The 23662-nt window shown below is 35.7% G+C and overlaps 3 protein-coding genes across 8 annotated transcripts; 1 reads left to right on the top strand and 2 right to left on the bottom strand.

The window, feature by feature from the left end:
• Positions 1-2461: 2461 nt before the first annotated feature.
• LOC306846610 (retinol-binding protein 2-like) lies at positions 2462-11966 on the bottom strand. 5 transcript variants are annotated; one of them, XM_079380086.1, is made up of 5 exons: positions 11557-11966; positions 3941-4168; positions 3602-3780; positions 2888-2989; positions 2462-2686 (listed from the first exon to the last, which is right to left on the bottom strand). In XM_079380086.1, the coding sequence occupies exons 2-5, from the start codon at positions 4011-4013 to the stop codon at positions 2633-2635; spliced, it is 408 nt and encodes a 135-aa protein (XP_079236212.1). In that variant the 5' UTR covers positions 4014-4168; positions 11557-11966; the 3' UTR covers positions 2462-2632. The 5 variants fall into 5 exon arrangements, with proteins under 5 accessions (XP_079236212.1, XP_079236214.1, XP_079236216.1 ...); XM_079380088.1 differs by having other exon boundaries at positions 3941-4089; XM_079380090.1 differs by having other exon boundaries at positions 2905-2989; positions 11557-11664.
• On the top strand, positions 11937-23416 carry LOC306846613 (retinol-binding protein 1-like). 2 transcript variants are annotated; one of them, XM_079380094.1, is made up of 4 exons: positions 11937-12070; positions 21662-21840; positions 22625-22726; positions 23180-23290. In XM_079380094.1, the coding sequence occupies exons 1-4, from the start codon at positions 12058-12060 to the stop codon at positions 23237-23239; spliced, it is 354 nt and encodes a 117-aa protein (XP_079236220.1). In that variant the 5' UTR covers positions 11937-12057; the 3' UTR covers positions 23240-23290. The 2 variants fall into 2 exon arrangements, with proteins under 2 accessions (XP_079236220.1, XP_079236219.1); XM_079380093.1 differs by lacking the exon at positions 11937-12070 and adding an exon at positions 21259-21399 and having other exon boundaries at positions 23180-23416.
• LOC306846611 (retinol-binding protein 2-like) lies at positions 15241-16872 on the bottom strand. The gene is made up of 4 exons (XM_079380091.1): positions 16698-16872; positions 16359-16537; positions 15645-15746; positions 15241-15441 (listed from the first exon to the last, which is right to left on the bottom strand). Exons 1-4 carry the CDS (start codon positions 16768-16770, stop codon positions 15388-15390), a joined length of 408 nt encoding a protein of 135 aa, XP_079236217.1. The 5' UTR covers positions 16771-16872; the 3' UTR covers positions 15241-15387.
• Positions 23417-23662: the final 246 nt, after the last annotated feature.

Raw genomic sequence — 23662 nt, 5'->3', positions numbered from 1 at the left:
TTTAGACGTGTCTCTTGTTCGATATAGAACGGAGTGGATCTTTAAATAGTCCTTAGGTAAAACTATTTTTTAGCTCATTATGGTGAGATGAACTTAGTTTATAGATCTATATTGTTGTATTGTCTAAAGAAAATATAAATTATGTATATCATCAATTAATATATTTTTTTATGTGTGGTTTATGAGTGCGTGTGTGAAAAAGGGAGAGAGAAAACTAATTACAAGTCTGACTGAGTAACATTCACAAGAAATAATGATCTCATTCTTTATTTAGCCACAAGGAAATACATTTTCCAGTATCGAAAGTGTTAATCGGGTTAATACACAGCTTGATTTTGACCAGTGGCAGCTGCTGGTCTTTCAAAGAGGGGAAGCTCATTTTCGGCCTACATCATACAAATTTTTCATTTATTTATACATAAATTATTTTCAAGAAAATGCTCTTGTGACCCTGTCGTACTAACTAGGCATCTTTTCCAGTGTCCTCTCAATGGCCAGCAGAGCTAGGCTGCTTAAACGGCCTTGGCCCATTGTGTTACGGGTGTAGGACTTGAGCCGCTTTAAACAGGAGAAGCTCCTTTCTACACCTGCAGATGTAGCTCCAATTGTTGCCACTAATGAGAACAGTTTGTAAAGCTGAGGCATTGCACTGTCCAACTCCATGTCTTTAACCCTCTGGGGTCTGAGGGTGTTTTGGGGGCCTGGAGAAGTTTTGACATGCCCTGACATTTGTGCTTTTTTCAGTTGCTTATAAATATATAAATGGCTAAAGTCTAATAACACTGTAAACAGCAAAAACAGGGCTACAATAATATGTTAGCAGCACTTATGGACTTGATTTTGTTTTTAAGAAAACGTTTGTGTGTGGTTAGTGAAAAAATAACATTTTGAAGTCACTGAAATAAGGCCATAAAAAAAAAAAAAACATACAGAACATTTGTTCACAAGACTTCTGAGAACTGGATCTTGTAGCCTAGAATTTTTGCTTCAAAATAATGTGAAAATCATCTTATTTGCTCACAAAAAGCAATATATTGATTTTTTTAGTAAAAAGGGTTTATGCGAGAAGGCTTCACATTCACACCTGAGAAGACAGGCCTGCATAATGAGCTTCATAATGAGCCATTTAGTCAAGTATGTGACTGAGAGGAAGAGTTACAAAAAAGAATGAGGACAAAATAAATTTAAATATTTTTTTTTGTAGTTTATTAAGTATATATTTAGCTATCACACAAAATAACTTGAAATTCACTTGTGAGTGCAGTTAAACATTTTATTAGGAACAATCAAAGCTGTCTTTCAAAGCTGACTTTTTAGCATCATTACTCCAGTCACATGATCCTTCAGAAATCATTCTAATATTGTGATTTGCTGCTAAAGAAACATTTATGTTGAAAAGAGCTAAGAATATATATATTTTTTTTGTTGATGAATAGAAAGTTCAAAAGAACAGTATCGTTTGTAACATGATACATGTCTTTATCATCACTTGTGTGCTAAATAAAAGTTTTAATTTCTATATATACTGTCTCCAAGCTTTTGCACCTGGCATTTTCATAGTGTATATTGTTTATGTGCTCTGAAGGGGAAAAAAACAACACATTTTAAAATTCTGGGTTATTTCTCTCAGCAGATCTTCTTCCAGAAACAAAGTATCCGGGATGAACTTGTTTGTTTCCGCTGAGAGCATTAGATATGAGTTGAGATGGGAAAACTGGACATCGCATTGGTTTCATACGGATTACTTTAACATAATATATTTTTGTATTCATGTTGTTTTATTTACGTGTCTGTGAAGAGGTGACAGAGACAGAGCCCGCAGAGAACGCACCCAGTTTATTTTCTCTATTTTTTTAAAAGCACATTGTTTTGTTGTTATGACTATACACAAATAAAAGTAGACCCTTTGCAGTTTCAAATGATACCTTGCTCTTATCTATACGATCAAAACTCGTGGAGTATTTTTACTTTGTTTCACTTCATAAAGAAAAACGAGACAGCCCGCACCGGTGGGTTAAGGAACACCAAGTAATCACACAGCTTTCTCCTGTTATGATGAAAATTGGCCAGCAATTTCGCCAAGCAAATACCAAGAAATAGGTTGCAGCAGTTTGTCAATCCGCTATGGGACTGAGCTCGAATAGCTTCAGCATCAGCGACTTCTTATAGGACACAATCTCTGTCAATCAAAAGGAGATGCAGTCTTTCGACAGACCCTCCAATCATCACGCAGAAGCCCGGATTCCGAGCGTCCGTGGGCGGGACATAATTGCAGCATTTATCCAATGACCGTCTAGATTCGAAGGACTGAAAAAAACTGTTCAAAGCAGCCCCATTGAAGTCGATGGACGCTAGGCTTCAACAGGGAAATCCACTGTGACGCTACGGGAATATATGAGAAGGAAATCGAGTCACCTGCTATATGTAGCTGATTCTGAACGAACTCGTCTTTGAGATGAACGTGTTCTAACGCATTTTTAATCAATAAAATGTTAACACAATAGTACATATTTGACCATTAATTTTTTTGACATTATAGGGGAAGCCGAGCTTCCCTTGCAGTCTTAAAGAAATCCCCACTGATTTTGACAGATGTGATAGTAGAACAACATGAACTGAATCATATGACAAATCAGTCTTTTCTTTTGTACACTTGCTGGCACACAGCATCCTCACATGTCAGCTCCTGTGAAATGATCATGAGGTTAAAACAAATCCATTGTGAGTACAAATGCAAATAAATTAATTAGCTGGGATACTTTTATCATTAATCTTCTTAATTAGAAATAAATAAAAAAAACATACTGTAAAAATATATTTCTAAAAATTAATGTTGATTCTACCCTTAATCAGGTTATTATTATTCATAGAATGACTGAATGCTCACCAGATAAAGTTTGTCACCTTCTATCCAGTGTTTCCATCCCCGGTTGGCTTTCTCACCTTTCTGGATGGCCACCAATTTGTCCCCTTCCCAGGTCACCAGAGTCTGTGTATGTAAAAAAAATACCACTAATGTTATGCTTTCTTTTTATATGTTTACTATTTGTTTAATAAACAGATTTTTTGGATCGTTATATATCATCATATAAAAACACATTTTCATTGAGGAGAGCTACAGTATTAGCTGTATTGTACGGAGCCCCTCAGAGCTCATGGTGGTGGAAAGATTTCGGGGTGGGAGGAAAAAATATTTTTCAAATCTTTTGCATTCCCTCACAAAACTTTGCGTTCTCTCAGTTTTGTGAGGGAACGCAAAAGATTTGAAAAATATTTTTTTCACCCACCCCGAAATCTTTCCACCACCATGAGCTCTGAGGGGCTCTGTAATATTGTACTCTATCATTGATAGATAGCACTGTTTATATAAAATAAAGCTGCATTCAGATGGGAAAAAAAGAGAAAAGAGAGACTTTCACTTCAAAGCATGTTGTCCCTCTGGGCAAAAGTTGAAGCCTGTGCTCTATTTGTTTTACTGTAGGTTCATCACTGAACAAACTTACTGAGATCATGGTCAACAGTCCATCACTGGGGTAACTACAGGTTAAATAACATTGTCATTAGAAGAGGATCACTGCTATTAAATATATGTATAGTTCACCTTTAGCATCCTGTTGTCAAATCCCTGAGTAAATTCTTCTTTCACAACTCCAACAGTGAAGCTCAGCTCAAAGCTCTTGAAGGCACTCTGTGTCTTAATCACAAAGTTGTCCCCATCCTGGGTAAAGGTCTTTATAGGAGTAAGGTGGGCTGCAATCTTGCGGATGGCAAAGAAAATGTCTATGAGAGTAAATATTTGTTACTTGGCATGGTCCTTTCCAAGATATAAACTAGATCATATTTTAATATCATAATAAAACAATCCAAATGAGGAAATGGCACAGATTTCTCTTATTTCTACTCCGCTGACTTATGAAACCAGACAACTGATCAGGCTTACCCAGCGCTTTAAGGTAATTTTCAAGGTTTTCGTTCGACTCCAGCTCCCATTTTCCAGTGAAATCCGCAGGCATGTTTGTGCGATGAGCTCTGGACTTCAGGAGCGTTGCCAGGTGAAGTGAGGAGGTGCACCAAAGCTTTTATACTCAGCTGTTCATTCGCAATATGAGGAGAGTGCAGAGTAATGATAAGAGAGATCTATGACCTAATGGGAGAGCACCTTCACCTGCTAAAAAGAAGAGACTAGAGCAATACATCCGTAAGCACTTACACTGTAAAAAGGATCAGGTGTAATAACAACAGGCCACTAGACACTTTGAAGGTTCTTTACTTTGAGTTTTCTTTTATTGACATTAGCTCCTGTTATGTTTAGTTCTTGTTCTTACAGTTTCTTACAGTAATTGGCTCACTATTTAGTCTTGAGTTCATGATTCCCTGTGCACACTGTGATATTTGAAAGAACACTTTTTGTTATATATGAGAAATTGTGTTATTCTGAACTCCTTAATAACATGTTGTAATGCACTATAAACCTTATCAGCACAATCTTTGCAGTATAAGAATCTGGATGAAATTTTTTCAATGATCAAGTTTGTAATATTTTACCCAATTTTACCCCTGTTTTATGAGTGTTCTGAATGCTGCTGTGGTATTAGCATTACTTTTTGCACTGCTACTGGTCACCATATGTTGTAGCTGTTCGTTTGAATGAAGCAAGAAAAATGTCTTCTTATTAAGAATGTTAAAAAGAAGAGTTGTACTGCTTTTTTTTTTGGAACTGATAGATTTCTTTCAGGATTGCATTTATTTTAAATATACATTTTTTGTAACATTATACATTTGATCACCTTTGATCAATGTATTATGTCTTTTCTAAATGAAAGTATTAATTTATTTAAAAACATTTGACAAATTACTGACCCAAATCTTTTGAATGGTCATGTTTTTTTTAATTCTCTTGTTAGAAGGATCAGTGGGGAGAGTCATTTCAATGCAAATGCGCAATGTCTTATTCTAAGTCTAAATTACCAGAATTTAATTAGTACCTACAAAGAGATGTCTGTGAATTACTGCACAATTCTGTTCATTATGACTTTGGAAACAGTCAGTTTTGAAGTGATAATTGGCATAGTGCATAAACAATATTATAAATCTATCACCCACTGAGATGCTGCTGCCAGAAAAGGGGGCGAGTGGGTGGGAGGTTATTATTACAAAGTCATTGTATTTGATCTTCATTTCTGTGATCAGAGAAATTCTGTATTTTATTGTTAAGCATGGAAGACAAGACAAGTAGCAAAGAAATATATCAAGAACAAGGACCATTTCCAGTGTTTGATGTTCAGAAGATCAGAATGCCCAAAGGCTACACTTTATTCTGTCACCAGCACTTTGTGTATATTTATGAGTCAGACTTTATATTGAATGCTCCTTCCAATGTGCCATAAAACAGGCCAGTGAGAAAGTAGGACGAGTATGTGAGTACAGAGGAAGAACATTTTGATATTAGTTCTTAGCATATGGCAAGCCTTTCTCTATTTTAATCAAACTAAAATTGCCCACATGAACGAAAAAAAACACAACGTTTTGGAAAAAATTGACATGGATTTTTCCATTCAAGTGGCCTTAAATAGTTGTCCGAATACACTACCGTTCAAAATTTTGAAGTCAGTACGATTTTTGATTGATTTTTGAAAGAAATGAGTACTTGAAAGAATAAATAAATAATTATTCAATAGTGCTTCAATTAATTGATCTAAAGTGACAGAAAACAGAAATGTTTTGACAGTATAAATGTGTTTCAAATGTGACCCTGGACCACAAAACCAGTCTGTGGTCAAAAACTGTCAATTTTTCGAAATTGAGATTTATACATCATCTGAAAGCTGAATAAATAAGCAAATTAGTCAAGTTCAGTAATTCTGTAAAAGTAGTAATACCATTATAATCTTCCCTGCAGAAAAAAAAAACCAGTAGAACCCCTCCCAAAACACAATAGAAACTGTAATGGATTTAAGGGTTATGATGGGAATTGTATTGGTATTAATGTAAACTATAATGGTGTCTACTGGTATTTGATGCATTCTATTGGTGGGATGTAATCTAGCAGATGGCAACCAATAGAACAACAGTAATTCCTATTAGAATAATGCCAAAACAAAAAGGAATTTTGTAATGGTTTTTATGGAAACTGTAAGAATTTCTGTGATGTTTCAATTGTTAGGGCCCAAGCCAGTAAGGCGCAGGGCCCTATTGTTCTTCTAAGGATTATTATTAGGGCCCAAGCCAGTAAGGCGCAGGGCCCTATTGTTCCCCTAAGGATTATTATTTTTTTTTTTTTTTTTTTTTTTTTTATTTTTTTTTATTTCGACTATCATTTATTAATCTTTTTAATGTTAGAAAAATAATCATGTTCAAAAGATTAACTTTAAAATGTAATAATATATAAACACATTTTGGAATTAATATTCATCAACATTAAATGGTATATAATTATTAATGATTATATATATATAATGATAGCTACAGACACCAAACTCGGTACATAAATTGTTCTTATTAATCCGGACAACTTTCTAATTTACAGTCATTAGCTACGACCAACAGGAAATCGGCTATTTTTTTTTTTATGTGTTTTTTTTTTTTTTTAAACGGGCTGTAAACAAATTCATACTCCTCCCAAGCAGAAACCAACAATTCACACCAAACATTTTTTCACATGCTTCCAAGATACTGAAGATACTACATTGCGGACGGATTTAGGATATCTTGAACGGTGATTTAATGGCAATTTATTAAAGTCACAGTAAAAAATAACACTTTTCTTTTTTTTTATCTTTTAAGAGCAGCTTCAAAACACTTCATAAAAAATTACATACACAGAACAATACAGTCTGAGGATATGTTATTAATTCCATGAATTTACAATACACTATACAGAGGAGAACATTTTCAAACTTATCAGAGTTCTCCTGTCTCTGTGCTTCTAATGTGTGCGGTAGGTGACTGGGTGGGTGACTGACTGTGTGAGTTCAGTGAGTGTGGAGGGGGAGAGAGAGAGAGAGAGAGAGAGAGAGAGAGAGAGAGAGAGAGAGAGAGAGGGTCTGTTTAAACTTCTCAATAAAATCCTTAAAAAATGCTTATAAAGCATTAAAGGTTTTGATAACACTTTATAATTAAGTCTCATTTGTTAACAGTAGGGAATGCATTAATTAACATGAACTAACAATGAAAAATGTATTTTTTACAGCATGTTAATTCTTCATTGATAGTATGAACTTACAATGAACTAACAATGAACAAAATATTTTTAATATTAGAAAAATAGTCATGTTCAAAAAATAAAACTTTAAAATGTAATAATATATTAACACATTTTGGAATTGATTTTGATAAACATTAAATGGTATATATTTATTAATTATGTAAATTAACAACAGTTAAATAATGTTGTTTTTTAACATTGGTTAATTCACAAATAACATTAAATATTAACAATATATTTTTTACTTTATTAATTTGTGTTAGAAAAAATTATTCATGTTAGTTAATGGAAAAATAAATCATTAAAAAAAGCTTATAAATCATTAAAACCTTTGGTAACTATAATAATTTCTCATTTGTTAGCATTAGTAAATGCATTAACTAACATCAACTACCAATGAAAAATATATTTTCACAGAATTTAAAGTTTTATATGTTGTTCTGTGTGTGTGTGTTTCACTGAGTTGATGGTTTGGATTAACCCTTTAATTGCCGTATCCCTTAAAACCAAACTGCCAGAGGGTTACTGTGATGCTTGTGCTCGCTGGGCACCGTTTTATCGATGCCACCGGGGTGGCGTATGCTGACGGCTTGGGCCCGTCATCGCTGCTCGCAGCTATATTTTTTTTTTTTTTTTTTTTTTTTTCAATCATCCGGGCACTTTTGGGGGCCTTAACGTGCCCGAAAACTCTCGAAAATTGGCACGCACATTGGAACCTGCGGCCATTAGGACGCCGCTGAGGCTGGGACCCGGGCGTGGCACAGGGGCTCTACGGCGCCCCCTGGAAAATTGTCAGAAAACTTGATGTATAGCTCACACATACTTGCACGTATTCATATGAAACTCGGTACACATATAGAACTCATTGAGCCGAACAACTTCCGCACAGCATGTCTTAGGCTCCGCCCAACAGGAAGTCGGCTATTCAGGGCTGTTTAAAAAGCGCATGCTCTGGAATTTGATATACTCCTCTGAGGATTTCCATACGATTGCCACCAAACTCGGTGAACATGATCTCAAGACATTGGGGACGCTAAATTGCGAAGATATTTTTGATATGTCGAACGGTTTGCCCGTGGCGAGGCGATGAAGTTATGGCGAAAAATGAGACCCAGGAAATGCCTAATAACGTCCACATACATTGTATGATGTAGATCAAACTTCAGTGATTTGTTCGTTGTATGATGCCGATCGGATAGATGTGACTATTATGACTGAAAGTTATAGCGCCACCAACTGGCTGCAGGAAGTGTGTCGTTTTCAAAATGCTTTGAATTCAGCATCTTCTTTTTACTCGATTTGCTTCAAACTTCACCAGAATAATGTCAAAACACGGCCGATGTAAAACTGTGAAGGGAATATTGATATCTAAAATTATGTTGCCATGGCAACGTGTCAAAGTTGAAAATTCGTTTCTGGTGATTTTGAGGCAGATAACATGTTTAGAATGTCATGAAACTCAACACACATATCAGTATTAATGATAGTTAGACACTGGAAAAAGCTCATAAACGGGCGTGGAAGAGACACTCTATAGCGCCACCTTTTGTCAAAAATGAGGGGGTTAGTTTTAGCTACAGACCCCAAACTCGGTACATAAATTGTTCTAATTAATCCGGACAACTTTCTAATTTACAGTCATTAGCTACGACCAACAGGAAGTCGGCTATATTTATTTTAATGTGGGTTTTTTTTAAAAACGGGCTGTAAACAAATTAATACTCCTCCAAGCAGAAACACGGAAATCACACCAAACATTTTTTATCATGATGCCAAAATACTGAAGATGCTAAATTGTGGACGTATTTAGGATATCTTGAACGATGATTTAATGGCAATTTATTAAAGTTACAGTAAAAAAGATAATTTTTTTTTTTTTTTATCTTTTAAGAGAAGCTTCCAAACACTTCATAAAAAATTACATACACAGAACAATACAGTCTGAGAATATGTGATTAATTTCATGAATTTACAATACACTATGCTTAGGAGAAAATTTAAAAACTATCAGAGCTGCTTTTGAGTGAGAGCTCCCTGCCAGCCTGCCTCTGAGTGAGAGCTCCCTGTCACTGCAGCTGAGTGAGGGGTGGGGGTGGGGTGGGGTGTGAGTGACTGTGTGGATTGAGTGTGGATTGAGCCAGTGGGTGAGAGAGAGAAAGAGAGAGAGAGGGTCTGTTTTTTTAAAATCTTTAAAAAATGCTTATAAATCATTAAATAAGGTCTCAATTCTTAACATTAGGAAATGCATTAATTAACGTGAACTAACAATGAAAAATATATTTTTACAGCATGTTAATTCTTCCATGATAGTATGAACTAACAAAGAACAATTTTTTTAAAGCATTTATTAATCTTTTTAATGTTAGAAAAATAGTCATGTTCAAAAGATAAACTTTAAAATGTAATAATATATTAACACATTTTGGAATTAATATTGATCAACATTAAATGGTATATAATTATTAATGTTTATATATATATATAATGATAGCTACAGACACCAAACTCGGTACATAAATTTTTCTTATTAATCCGGACAATTTTCTAATTTACAGTCATTAGCTACGACCAACAGGAAGTCGGCTATATTTATTTTAATGTGGGTTTTGTTTTTAAACAGGCTGTAAACAAATTCATGCTCCTCCAAACAGAAACACGTAAATCACACCAAACATTTTTTCTTATGATGCCAAAATACTGAAGATGCTAAATTGCGGACGGATTTAGGATATCTTGAACAATGATTTAATGGCAATTTATTAAAGTTACAGTAAAAAAGAGAAAACTTTTCTTTTCTTTTTTTTCTTTTAAGAGCAGCTTCCAAACACTTCATAAAAAATTACATACACAGAACAATACAGTCTGAGGATATGTGATTAATTTCATGAATTTACAATACACTATGCGGAGGAGAAAATTTAAAAACTATCAGAGTTCTCCTGTCTCTGTGCTTCTAATGTTTGCGGTAGGTGACTGGGTGGGTGACTGACTGTGTGAGTTCAGTGAGTGTGGAGGGGGAGAGAGAGAGGGTCTGTTTAAACATCTCAATAAAATCCTTAAAAAATGCTTATAAAGCATTAAAGGTTTTGATAACACTTTATAATTAAGTCTCATTTGTTAACAGTAGTGAATGCATTAATTAACATGAACTAACAATGAAAAATATATTTTTTACAGCATGTTAATTCTTCATTGATAGTATGAACTTACAATGAACTAACAATGAACAAAATATTTGTAATATTAGAAAAATAGTCATGTTCAAAAGATAAAACATTAAAATGTAATAATATATTAACACATTTTGGAATTGATTTTGATCAACATTAAATGGTATATATTTATTAATGATGTAAATTAACAACAGTTAAATAATGTTGTTTTTTAACATTGGTTAATTCACAAATAACATTAAATATTAACAATATATTTTTTACTTTATTCATTTGTGTTAGAAAAAATTATTCATGTTAGTTAATGGAAAAATAAATCATTAAAAAATGCTTATAAATCATTAAAACCTTTGGTAACTATAATAATTTCTCATTTGTTAGCATTAGTAAATGCATTAACTAACATCAACTACCAATGAAAAATATATTTTCACAGAATTTAAAGTTTTATATGTTGTTCTGTGTGTGTGTGTTTCACAGAGTTGATGGTTTGGATTAACCCTTTAATTGCCGTATCCCTTAAAACCAAACTGCCAGAGGGTTACTGTGATGCTTGTGCTCGCTGGGCACCGTTTTATCGATGCCACCGGGGTGGCGTATGCTGACAGCTTGGGCCCGTCATCGCTGCTCGCAGCTATATTTTTTGTTTTGTTTTTTCAGCAGGGTAACGATACTCACACTGTGCTGCACAGTACTGACAATATTGAGCTGAAGCTTGACTTTGCAAATTTAAAATCGCAAATCAAATCCCAATCTTTGTAAAACATATCGCAATTAGATATTTTTCCCAAGTCGCACAGCCCTAGTGCTTACTAACAAGTACTTAATGTTAAAGTCCCATTCATATCATCAGCTGTTAGTCAGAACACAATATTTCACTTCATAACAACATTTAAGTGAGCAATGAAGTTATAATATATGTAAGCGTGAGGCTTTAAATCCACGCATTAACTATAAAAATAAGAGTAAAAATGAATAAATAATTCACAGACTGACTGAATGATAAATTTGTGTATGTGGCCATCCCAAGTGCCTGCGAGCCTAACAGTGCAAGCTAACGTTACTCAAAGCGTATTTTTCCTCAATATCTCAGAACCAGGCCTAATATTGCCAATAACACGGACATCGCTGAGAACAAAACAAACAAGTTTAAAACGTATTTTTTTATGTCCCACTTACCATGTTTGTGTTTGCTGGTTTTGGTCTCTTCTTCTTCTTGCTTGCTTTACGGCGGATCGCAGACTTATTACCGCCACCTATCTTTGAAATGGACCATTTACACTCTACCTACAAACACCTGATTAACCTCCCAAGTCATCTTCAAACACCGGCGCTGCGTGTTCAGATCCTCCGTCCACCCTCATCCTCTCAAACGGGATTAGAAGGAGAAAAGAGAAAGTAAATAATTTTTGTTTTTATATAAAAAATATATTAACACTTACACTCGCTTGTTCAGACCCGTTCTTCCTAGATATTGCCTGGTTTTGGTCTCCTTCGCCTGTAGTATTTTATATCATCCACCGAGCGTCTGATGTGTTTTTCGGCTGCAGTTTTGTGCACGGCAGGCAAATGTGACGTGGAACTTCCTCAAAGCCCGTGCGCTTGACGTCGGAAGCGTTGACGTGACACTCGGACTGCTTCGGAGTATGTCGGGTAATTTCGGTTGAACTCGGCTTTTTGATGGACGCTGGCGGTGAGTTTGAGCTTAACCCTTTCTTGCAAAACCAAAAAGGGCACCTTCAGTGTGCTTCTGATGAATAACACGTCAAACATAGTGCAAATGTTTAAAACATTCAGATATGATAAATATTACGTATAAAACGTAACATTAGATCAGGGCTAGTCGTTGTACAAGGAATCTGTTACAATGGCTACATCTCAGTGGGCTAAGTATAGTCTCTAGTTAAAAGTACAATAGGCCTATGGCAAGCCGTTTTGACTTTTATTCCTTCTCAGGATATGAATTCTTGATATCAACAATTCAGTTTTTACTAGTTAAAATGTTCATTTTTGATATCAACAATTCAATTTTCAAGATTCAAGATTTTATTCGTCACATACACAATTATACAGAGTATAACCAGCAGTGAAATGTAAGTCAGGTCCGCTCGACAGTGCAATTATACAGAATACCAATATAAAGAACAAGAAAATGAGAAAAAATAAAAGAATAAAATAAAATAAAAGATAAAAAATATAAATATAAATGTGCAGGTCAGTGTGTTGTTGACTTAAATAGTAGTATAAGAAGGAATGTGCAAAAGAATGTGCAAAAAAGTTGTACAGGGTATTTAAATAGCAGCAATATGAGGTAGAGAAAAAATATGAATAGCTTATTGATATAGTGATATTTACATGGAGTCAAGTGATGTAATGACACAGAGTTAGAGTTTAGGAGCCTGATGGCCTGGGGGAAGAAACTCCTAAGTCTCTCAGTTTTTGCCATCAGACTACGGAAGCGCTTACCAGATGGAAGCAAAGTGAATAGACGGTTACCAGGGTGATTTGAGTCCTTGATGATTTTGACAGCTCTATTTTTGCAGCGTTTGAGGTAGATGTCCTGCAGAGAGGGGAGAGCAGACCCTGAGATGCGCTCAGCTAAGCACACAACTCTCTGTAGTGCTTTGCAGTCCTGATTGGAGCTGTTTCCATTCCACACTGAGACCCTGAATTTCCTCAGCTGTTGCAGGTGGTACAGTCTTTGCCTGGCTTTCTTAACCTGTGTTTGGATGTGTGTAGTCCAAGTCAGGTTCTCGGAGATGTTTACACCGAGGTACTTGAAGCTACTCACCCTCTCCACAGGGGTCCCACTGATTATAAGAGGAGTGTAGGGCCACTGCTGTCCATGATCAGCTCTTTAGTTTTGCTCACATTCAGTGATAGACAGTTGTCCTGGCACCATGATTTGAGTCTCTCTACCTCATTCAAGTATGCGGTCTCATCGTTGTTGGAAATGAGGCCCAGAACCACAGTATCATCAGCGAATTTGATAATAGATGTGGAGCTGCGAGAGGACACGCAGTCATGCGTGTAGAGAGAGTAGAGCAGGGGACTCAGGACACAGCCCTGTGGGGCTCCTACATTCAGGGTGATGAAGTTTGAGGTGAACTGGCCAACTTTCACCACTTGAGGTCTGCCGGTGAGGAAGTCTTGAATCCAGTCACAGAGTGAGGAGTTCAGGCCGAGGTCTGTGAGTTTAGAAGCCAGCTTGATGGGGACTATAGTATTAAAAGCTGAGCTATAGTCAATGAATAGCAGCCTTACATAATTCCCATTGTTGCTGTCCAAGTGTGTGAGGGAAGAGTGGAGGACGTGAGAGATGGCATCGTCCGTAGATCTATTTGTGCGATAGGCAAACTGAAGAGGGTCCAAAGTATCAGGTATGGAGAAGCAAATGTGGCTCTTTACAAGTCTCTCAAAAACCTTCATGACTATAGATGTGAGGGCAACTGGGCGATAGTCATTCAGGCAAGAGGGTTTATTGTTCTTTGGCACAGGGATAATGATGGATTGTTTGAATGAGGTGGGAACCACGGAGGTAGCAAGGGACTCATTAAAGATGGAAGTGAACAAACCAGCGAGCTGATCAGCGCAGGACCTCAGAACACAGCCGGTTCACTTTCTTTAGCGCCCTCCGAACCTCATCCTCCGACACGGTGATTACAGGATCATCACTGCTCTGCCTGCTACTTCCTGACGCGCTGGACGGCAGAGTCGCACTGCCGCCGTTGCAATCGAAGCGGCCGTAGAAGGTGTTTAACTCGTCGGCCAGCAACGGATCTGCTCTCACCTCAGCGGAGGATTTGTTTCCGAAGGCACAGATGGTCCTCAGTCCCTGCCACATCCGTCGAGAGTCATTGAGCTGGAAATGAGACTCAATTCTCTCTCTGTATCGGTGTTTGGCAGCTCTTACTGCGCGTCGGAGAGCATAGCACGATGCTTTGTACTCGCTCATATTCCCGGTCAGAAGAGCCTCATTGTAAGCGGCAGTGCGTGTGTTAACCGCGGCATGGATAGTTCTGTCCACCCACGGTTTCTGATTGGAGAATGTCCTTATAGTTATTGTTTCTGTAGCTTGCTTGGTTAGCGTGTTTACAAAGCTTAATGTTACATCCGTGAACTCGCTGACGTCAGAAGAACTCGCCCGGAACATGTCCCAGTCGACGTCATCAAGAGCCGCCTGCAACATAGCCTCTGAGTGGGAGGACCAGCGCGTCACTACTCTCTGCACCGGGGGATCCTGAACTAGATTCACTAGTTAAAATGCTAATTCTTGATATCAACAATTTAATTGTCACTAGTGACAATGTAAATTTTTGATTTCAAGAATTGAATTGTTGATATCAAAAATTAACATTGTTACTAGTAGAAATATAATTCCTGATATCAAGAATTAGCATTTTAACTAGTAAAAACTGAATTGTTGATATCAAGAATTCATATCCTGAGAAGGAATAAAAGTCAAAACGGCTTGCCATAATAGACCTACACAATTGCTTGTTTTCTACATTGTATCTTTGCGATTCTTCAAAAAATGATTTACTATCATTATTAAAGTAATAGTTAGATAATAGGTGACCTATTATAATGAAGTAAATTAATTAACAAGTTTGATTGTTTAGACATGTGTCTCTTGTTCGACGGAGTGGATCTTTAAGTAGTCCTTAGGTAAAACTATTTTTAGGTCATTATGGTGAGATTAATTTAGATTATAGATCTATATTGTTGTATTGTCTAAGTTACCAAAGAAAATATAAATGATGTATATCATCAATTAATGTTTTAATAATGTTTTTTTATGTGTGGTTTATGAGTGCGTGTGTGAAAAAGGGAGAGAGAAAACAAATTACAAGTCTGACTGAGTAACATTCACAAGAAATAATGATCTCATTCTTTATTTAGACACAAGGAAATACATTTTCCAGTGTTGAAAGTGTTAATCGGGTTAATACACAGCTTGATTTTGACAGATGTGATGGTAGAACAACATGAACTGAATCATATGACAAATCAGTCTTTTCTTTTGTACACTTGCTGGCACACAGCATCCTCACATGTCAGCTCCTGTGAAATGATCATGAGGTTAAAACAAATCCATTGTGAGTAGGCAGCAAATGCAAATAAATTAATTAGCTGGGATACTTTTATCATTAATCTTCTTAATTAGAAATAAAAAAAAACATACTGTAAAAATATATTTCTAAAAATTAATGTTGATTCTAACCTTAATCAGGTTATTATTATTCATAGAATGACTGAATGCTCACCAGATAAAGTTTGTCACCTTCTATCCAGTGTTTCCATCCCCGGTTGGCTTTCTCACCTTTCTGGATGGCCACCAATTTGTCCCCTTCCCAGGTCACCAGAGTCTGTGTATGTAAAAAAAATACCACTAATGTTATGCTTTCTTTTTATATGTTTACTATTTGTTTAATAAACAGATTTTTTGGATCGTTATATATCATCATATAAAAACACATTTTCATTGAGGAGAGCTACAGTATTAGCTGTATTGTACGGAGCCCCTCAGAGCTCATGGTGGTGGAAAGATTTCGGGGTGGGAGGAAAAAATATTTTTTAAATCTTTTGCGTTCCCTCACAAAACTTTGCGTTCTCTCAGTTTTGTGAGGGAACGCAAAAGATTTGAAAAATATTTTTTCCTCCCACCCCGAAATCTTTCCACCACCATGAGCTCTGAGGGGCTCTGTAATATTGTACTCTATCATTGATAGATAGCACTGTTTATATAAAATAAAGCTGCATTCAGATGGGAAAAAAAGAGAAAAGAGAGACTTTCACTTCAAAGCATGTTGTCCCTCTGGGCAAAAGTTGAAGCCTGTGCTCTATTTGTTTTACTGTAGGTTCATCACTGAACAAACTTACTGAGATCATGGCCAACAGTCCATTGCTGGGGTAACTACAGGTTAAATAACATTGTCATTAGAAGAGGATCACTACTATTAAATATATGTATAGTTCACCTTTAGCATCCTGTTGTCAAATCCCTGAGTAAATTCTTCTTTCACAACTCCAACAGTGAAGCTCAGCTCAAAGCTCTTGAAGGCACTCTGTGTCTTAATCACAAAGTTGTCCCCATCCTGGGTAAAGGTCTTTATAGGAGTAAGGTGGGCTGCAATCTTGCGGATGGCAAAGTCAATGTCTATGAGAGTAAATATTTGTTACTTGGCATGGTCCTTTCCAAGATATAAACTATATCATATTTTAATATCATAATAAAACAATCCAAATGAGGAAATGGCACAGATTTCTCTTATTTCTACTCCGCTGACTTATGAAACCAGACAACTGATCAGGCTTACCCAGCGCTTTAAGGTAATTTTCAAGGTTTTCGCTCGACTCCAGCTCCCATTTTCCAGTGAAATCCGCAGGCATGTTTGTGCGATGAGCTCTGGACTTCAGGAGCGTTGCCAGGTGAAGTGAGGAGGTGCACCAAAGCTTTTATTCTCAACTGTTCATTCGCAATATGAGGAGAGTGCAGAGTAATGATAAGAGAGATCTATGACCTAATGGGAGAGCACCTTCACCTGCTAAAAAGAAGAGACTAGAGCAATACATCCGTAAGCACTTACACTGTAAAAAGGATCAGGTGTAATAACAACGGGCCACTAGACACTTTGAAGGTTCTTTACTTTGAGTTTTCTTTTATTGACATTAGCTCCTGTTATGTTTAGTTCTTGTTCTTACAGTTTCTTACAGTAATTGGCTCACTATTTAGTCTTGAGTTCATGATTCCCTGTGCACACTGTGATATTTGAAAGAACACTTTTTGTTATATATGAGAAATTGTGTTATTCTGAACTCCTTAATAACATGTTGTAATGCACTATAAACCTTATCAGCACAATCTTTGCAGTATAAGAATCTGGATGAAAATTTTGCAATGATCAAGTTTGCAATATTTTACCCAATGCCACTGTTTTATGAGTGTTCTGAATGCTGCTGTGGTATTAGCATTACTTTTTGCACTGCTACTGGTCACCGTATGTTGTAGCTGTTCGTTTGAATGAAGCAAGAAAAATGTCTTCTTATTAAGAATGTTAAAAAGTGAAGTGACTTTCAGCCAAGTATGGTGACCCATACTCAGAATTCGTGCTCTGCATTTAACCCATCCAACGTGCACACACACAGCAGTGAACACACACACACCGTGAACACACACCCGGAGCAGTGGGCAGCCATTTTATGCTGCGGCGCCCGGGGAGCAGTTGGGGGTTCGGTGCCTTGCTCAAGGGCACCTCAGTCGTGGTATTGAGGGTGGAGAGAGCGCTGGACATTCACTCCCCCCACCTACAATTCCTGTCGGACTGAGACTCGAACCCGCAACCTTTGGATTACAAGTCCGACTCTCTAACCATTAGGCCACGACTAATGGTTAGAGAGTCGGGAGAGTTGTACTGAGTTGTACTGCTTTTTTTTTTGAACTGATAGATTTCTTTCAGGATTGCATTTATTTGAAATATATTTTTTTTGTAACATTATACATTTGATCACCTTTGATCAATGTATTATGTCTTTTCTAAATGAAAGTATTAATTTATTTAAAAACATTTGACAAATTACTGACCCAAATCTTTTGAATGGTCATGTTTTTTTTAATTCTCTTGTTAGAAGGATCAGTGGGGAGAGTCATTTCAATGCAAATGCGCAATGTCTTATTCTAAGTCTAAATTACCAGAATTTAATTAGTACCTACAAAGAGATGTCTGTAAATTACTGCACAATTCTGTTCATTATGACTTTGGAAACAGTCAGTTTTGAAGTGATAATTGGCATAGTGCATAAACAATATTATAAATCTATCACCCACTGAGATGCTGCTGCCAGAAAAGGGGGCGAGTGGGTGGGAGGTTATTATTACAAAGTCATTGTATTTGATCTTCATTTCTGTGATCAGAGAAATTCTGTATTTTATTGTTAAGCATGGAAGACAAGACAAGTAGCAAAGAAATATGTCAAGAAGAACAAGGACCATTTCCAGTGTTTGATGTTCAGAAGATCAGAATGCCCAAAGGCTACACTTTATTCTGTCACCAGCACTTTGTGTATATTTATGAGTCAGACTTTATATTGAATGCTCCTTCCAATGTGCCATAAAACAGGCCAGTGAGAAAGTAGGACGAGTATGTGAGTACAGAGGAAGAACATTTTGATATTAGTTCTTAGCATATGGCAAGCCTTTCTCTATTTTAATCACAGGAAGGGAAAATATATAGATTCAAACTAAAATTGCCCACATGAAGGAAAAAAAACAAAAAAAAAACGTTTTAGGAATTTTGACATGGATGCAAGTGGCCTTGTCTGTAAATTGTCTGTCAAAAAAAAAAAAAAAAAAAAAAAAAGTATATCATGTCATGATATTTTATCTTTATTTTTAGGTGAATTATTATAGTTGTCCAAATACACTAGCGTTCAAAATTTTGAAGTCAGTGAAATTTTTGATTGATTAATTGATTGATGATGGTTTTAATTTCTGTCGCCTATAGTTTTTTTTGGGTTCTCCAGAGACCCCAGACAATAACATTTAATTTTGTAACAAGATAATAGTTTTTTTTTTTTACAAATGTAATTTTACTCTGTTTGTTAATGTTTTTACTCAACATTTGTGCCGTTTTTGGAGGATTTTTGATATCTTTTAAATTTCTATAAATAAATAAATATTTATTTAAATGACAAATTTACAAAAAAACAGCATTTGATGTAAAATTCACTTTATAAAAGGCCCAGATTTCTAACTTTCATTCATGGGGATAACATGGATCATTTTAAATGATTTAATGTAACATTTATACCCATTTTTTGGAAAATAACAAGTGAGCAAATAAAGCAGTAAAAAGATAAAATTTAGTAAAAGAAATCAAACAACGAGGAACAATAAGTGTGTGTGTGTGTGTGTGTGTGTGTGAGAGAGAGTGTGCGAGTACACATTGTCGGTGTCAGTGTCACCACTTTATATTTGTGTTGGTTCTGCATTTTGGATGATTTTATTTGACAAATTATAGCCTTACAAATGTGTGTGTGTGTGTGTGTGTGTGTGTTTGTGTGTGTGTGTGAGTGTGCACATTTTCAATGTGTCAGTGTCATCAATTTATTTTTGTGGTGGTACTGCATTTTGGATGATTTTATTTTACAAATGATAAGAGAACAGTTTTTATAGTCTCAAAAATGTGTTCCTCTATATGTGTGTGTGTGTTGTGAGCAATATAATTTAGCATTGTGGATGTTTTTTGCATTGGTGGAAGTGTGCCACTTTATTTGTGCCATTTCTGTCGATGTGTTCTACGTTGTTTCTGATTTTGATGATGAATTTTGTCTATTTTGATTGCGGGGTCTCCAGAGACCCCGAAAACCACGAGTGTCACAAATTTTGTCACGCTAACATAAAAACAGATATCATTCCAATTATTTTTTTTTTTTTGTAGATCTAGAAAGTGTTGAGAGCCGTAGAAGGTTTCATACCATTTGGACAAAGGGAACATTTTTTAAAAATTGAGCAAAAGTCATTTGGGGTCAAAAAGACCCCGTAAACCATCAGAGGGTTTTAAAAGAAATGAATACTTGAAAGAATAAATTAATAATTCTTCAATAGTTCTTCAATTAATTGATCTAAAGTGACAGAAAATACATTTGTACTGTCAAAACATTTCTGTTTCAAATATGTGACCCTGGACCACAAAACCAGTCTGTGGTCGAAATTGAGATTTATACATCATCTGAAAGCTGAATAAATAAGCTTTCCATTGATGTATGGTTTGTTAGGATTTGGACAATATTTGGCTGAAATACAACTATTTGAAAATCTGGAAAAAAAAAATCTAAATCCTGAGAAAATCGCCTTTAAAGTTGTCTAAATGAAGTCTTAGCAATGCATATTACTAATCAAAAATTAAGTTTTGATATATTCACGGTAAGAAATTTACAAAATAATAATGACCCAAACAATGTATTTTTGGCTATTGCTACAAATATACCCATGCTACTTAAGACATAAGGTTTTGTGGTCCAGGGTCACATACGTGCTTTTAAACTTATTATTAATCAAACAATACTAAAACAATATACATCAAAGCTTTAACAAAAATATTAAGCACATTAAATATTTATTTATAATACTAAGAAATGTTTCTTGAGTGGAAAATCAGCGTTTCTGAAGGATCATGTGGCAATAAAAACTAGAGTAATGGCTTCTGAAAATTCAGCTTAGGCCAACACAGGAATAAATTACATTGGAAAATATAATACAAATGACAAAATAATTACAAACAATAACGTTAAAATGTAGTTTTATTTCACAATATTACTACTACCCCCAATTGTGACTGGTTTGGTTGGCAAAGGCTCTCTCTTGTGGTTTGTGGAAGATGGAATAGGCCGAGATCCAAAAAGTAAACATCTTAAGAATAGCTCATCATGACAGTTCTGTATCTGTTATTTTACATTACACTGTAAACACTTCAGAATATAATTTATAGTCAGGAAGACGTCTCAAGACTGGCCTCATTACTGACAGGTCTTCACCTCCTGTTCGTGCAGTGAACAACTCTCTCTCTCTCTCTCTTTCTCTCTCTCTCTGGAGTCTGTAGGCATAAATAGAAGCCTGTTTGACAGCATTGTGATTGTTGCTTTGACTGACTGTTGTGCTGCTGACGGACTGAGTATCAAAACAATTACAAACTGACACATTTGTCTGTTCACATGCTTGGACTGACATGGGTTCATGAGATGGATCATGCATTGCGATTGACTCCCGATGACAGAGCTCCTGTCAAAAAAAGAGAAAAAATCACATGTGTAAATAAATGCTCTTTGAGATAATCCAAAGGCCCTAATTGGCTTTAGGATTACAACATGCCCTGTGATTTGAGACGCCACGCTGCACCTTGATGTTCAAACATTAGTAATAGGTCAAACGCAAAAAAGAAGCAAATATGTCTCCCGTAGACATGAATGGATATTGGAAAATGACAAGTAATGAAAACTTTGATGAATACATGGAAGCACTAGGTAGGCTGATACTTAATTTTCCATTTATTTATTCATTATACTGCTGTGAGATAAATTTTCTATGCTGAACAAGGTATGTGAGATGCTACCGAATATATTCTGTTGGAAACAGTCAGAGTAAGAGAAATACATGTCTGTATTTGTACTCAAGAGATACGTTTTAGTACCTTTGGCAGACTTGATTCTATTATGTGGAAAAAAATGGGTTCATTTACCATATACGGCTATATGGTGACCAATTTCATATGTATTCAACTTACAGATGTGAATATTGTCATCAGAAAAATTGCCAGCTATCTCATCTTGGATAAGGAGATTGTTCAGAACGGTGATCATTTTAATATCAAGACTCTCACCACCTTTAGGAACTACCATATGGAGTTTGATGTTGGAAAGGAGTTTGAGGAGGATTTGGTTGGTGTAGATGATAGGAAATGTATGGTAAGTGACTTCCTTATTTATAAGCTTAAGGTGCAAAGGAGCAGAAATGTATGATCTACTTTTCCGAGGTTACTGTGGTGGATGAGTCAGTAAATAGGATTAGATTGAGATTTACATACAATGACCTATTGAATCTTAAATCCACGAGGGTTTCGGGCTAATGCCACAAACACCTGGTGCTCGGGAACTTTAGGTCAACTCGCATACACAGTCAAATATTCAAAGTTGTTTATAAAGATAATTGGGGTGTTATACAAGAAAATACCACTTCAGTCTTCAAAATTGTGTTTAATTCATTGTGTTACTTGTAAAAAAGTTGTAAAATTATCTGAAATTTGTTTCAAAGTAAACCCATTTAGAAATGCTAGTACAGTGTTTGTGTTCAGTATTCAGTAAGACCTTTATTGGAGTTAAGTCTTTTTATTTATTTTTGCTATTTACTCTTCTTTTTTTCAATGCAGAAGTAAGCTATTTCCTTGAATGTGCAGGACGTCTGATTCATTAGCTACTATAGGTGAACAACAAGAATAGAAATGTGCAGTAAACAGTCAAATTTGGGCTACAAACCATAGTAAATTTAAATAATACTAATAATGTACAGCTAAAATAACTGGAACACTGGAAGCCTTGCACATTCACATAAAAAATGGAAGTACCCAATCTTACGTTTAAAAGTGTTTTGTTTTTGGTAAATTGTACACAATTTATTCTCTATCCTCTGTTTATAGTCAGTCAATTCCAGCTTAATATTTTACATCAGTGTGCATTTGTCCTTATTTTGTAGACCACGGTAAACTGGGAGGGAGACAAACTGGTGTGTGTACAGAAAGGAGAAAAGGAGGAAAGGGGCTGGACTCAGTGGGTGAAAGGGGATGAGTTACATGTGGTAAGTTTGTATAAGGACACGGTTCATATAAGGACATGCTCTGTTGTATTATGAAAGTTCACACTTGGCTGCATCTTGTTGTTAGTGTAGTCAACAGTGTAATTAATTAGATACATCATTAGCGCAGCAGTCACGCATTACAATAACAAGTGTATTTAAAAGGTGTATACACTGAAATCCATTTAGTGACTTTATTATACAAGGGCCTGGAATACTTCATTTTAAATATTTGTGCATAATAGCTGCTAAACTGCATAAATGACTGTTACCTAAAAACTTTTACACTACCTTTCAAATGCTCAGAGTGCAAGAATTAAAAGAAGTCTCAGCAAAAATCAGTTGTATAACTCTAAAAAGGAGGACAATGTACATTTAGCTGTTTAGCTTTTTTTTTCATTGTATTTAAAAGTACATTTATGCTAATGTTATTATTATTTATTTTATTTTTCACAGGAAATGCGAGTCTGTGGAGTGGTGTGTAAACAAGTTTTTAAGAAACAAGTTCTCGACTGATGTGCCTTGAACCACAAGTACTCTACTGTGAAAAAAAGTGAACATTTCTGCCTATTAATAACAGTAATTGCTGTGTTAAATAGCTATTTTTAAGTGTAGCTATTGTCTTTTTCATTCCTCATGTAAACAATGTATGGTGAAGGAAAATAAAACGAGAAAACAAAAATATGCATGTTCACTATTCTAATGTGTTTATTCAAACATACAGACAACCTCTGCATTATCTGAACGAACACAAACATCTGCACAGTCCTTGTCAGTTTTCTTTATTCCATCAATTGTGATTTCAAGAGAACAATTTCAGCACACACATTTTCTGAGTCTGTCAGCATCATCTATAAGAGATGCAGCAAGAGACCCTCATCATATCATCTCCCCTCCCATTCATCCTCTTTCTGCTTCTGAGGAGAAGAAAAGAGCTCG

The sequence above is a fragment of the Barbus barbus genome (assembly GCF_936440315.1).
Source record: "Barbus barbus genome assembly, chromosome: 26".
NCBI lineage: Eukaryota > Metazoa > Chordata > Actinopteri > Cypriniformes > Cyprinidae > Barbus > Barbus barbus.
The sequence above is the reverse complement of the archived record's forward strand: the minus strand, read 5'-3'. Positions and strand labels throughout refer to the sequence as shown.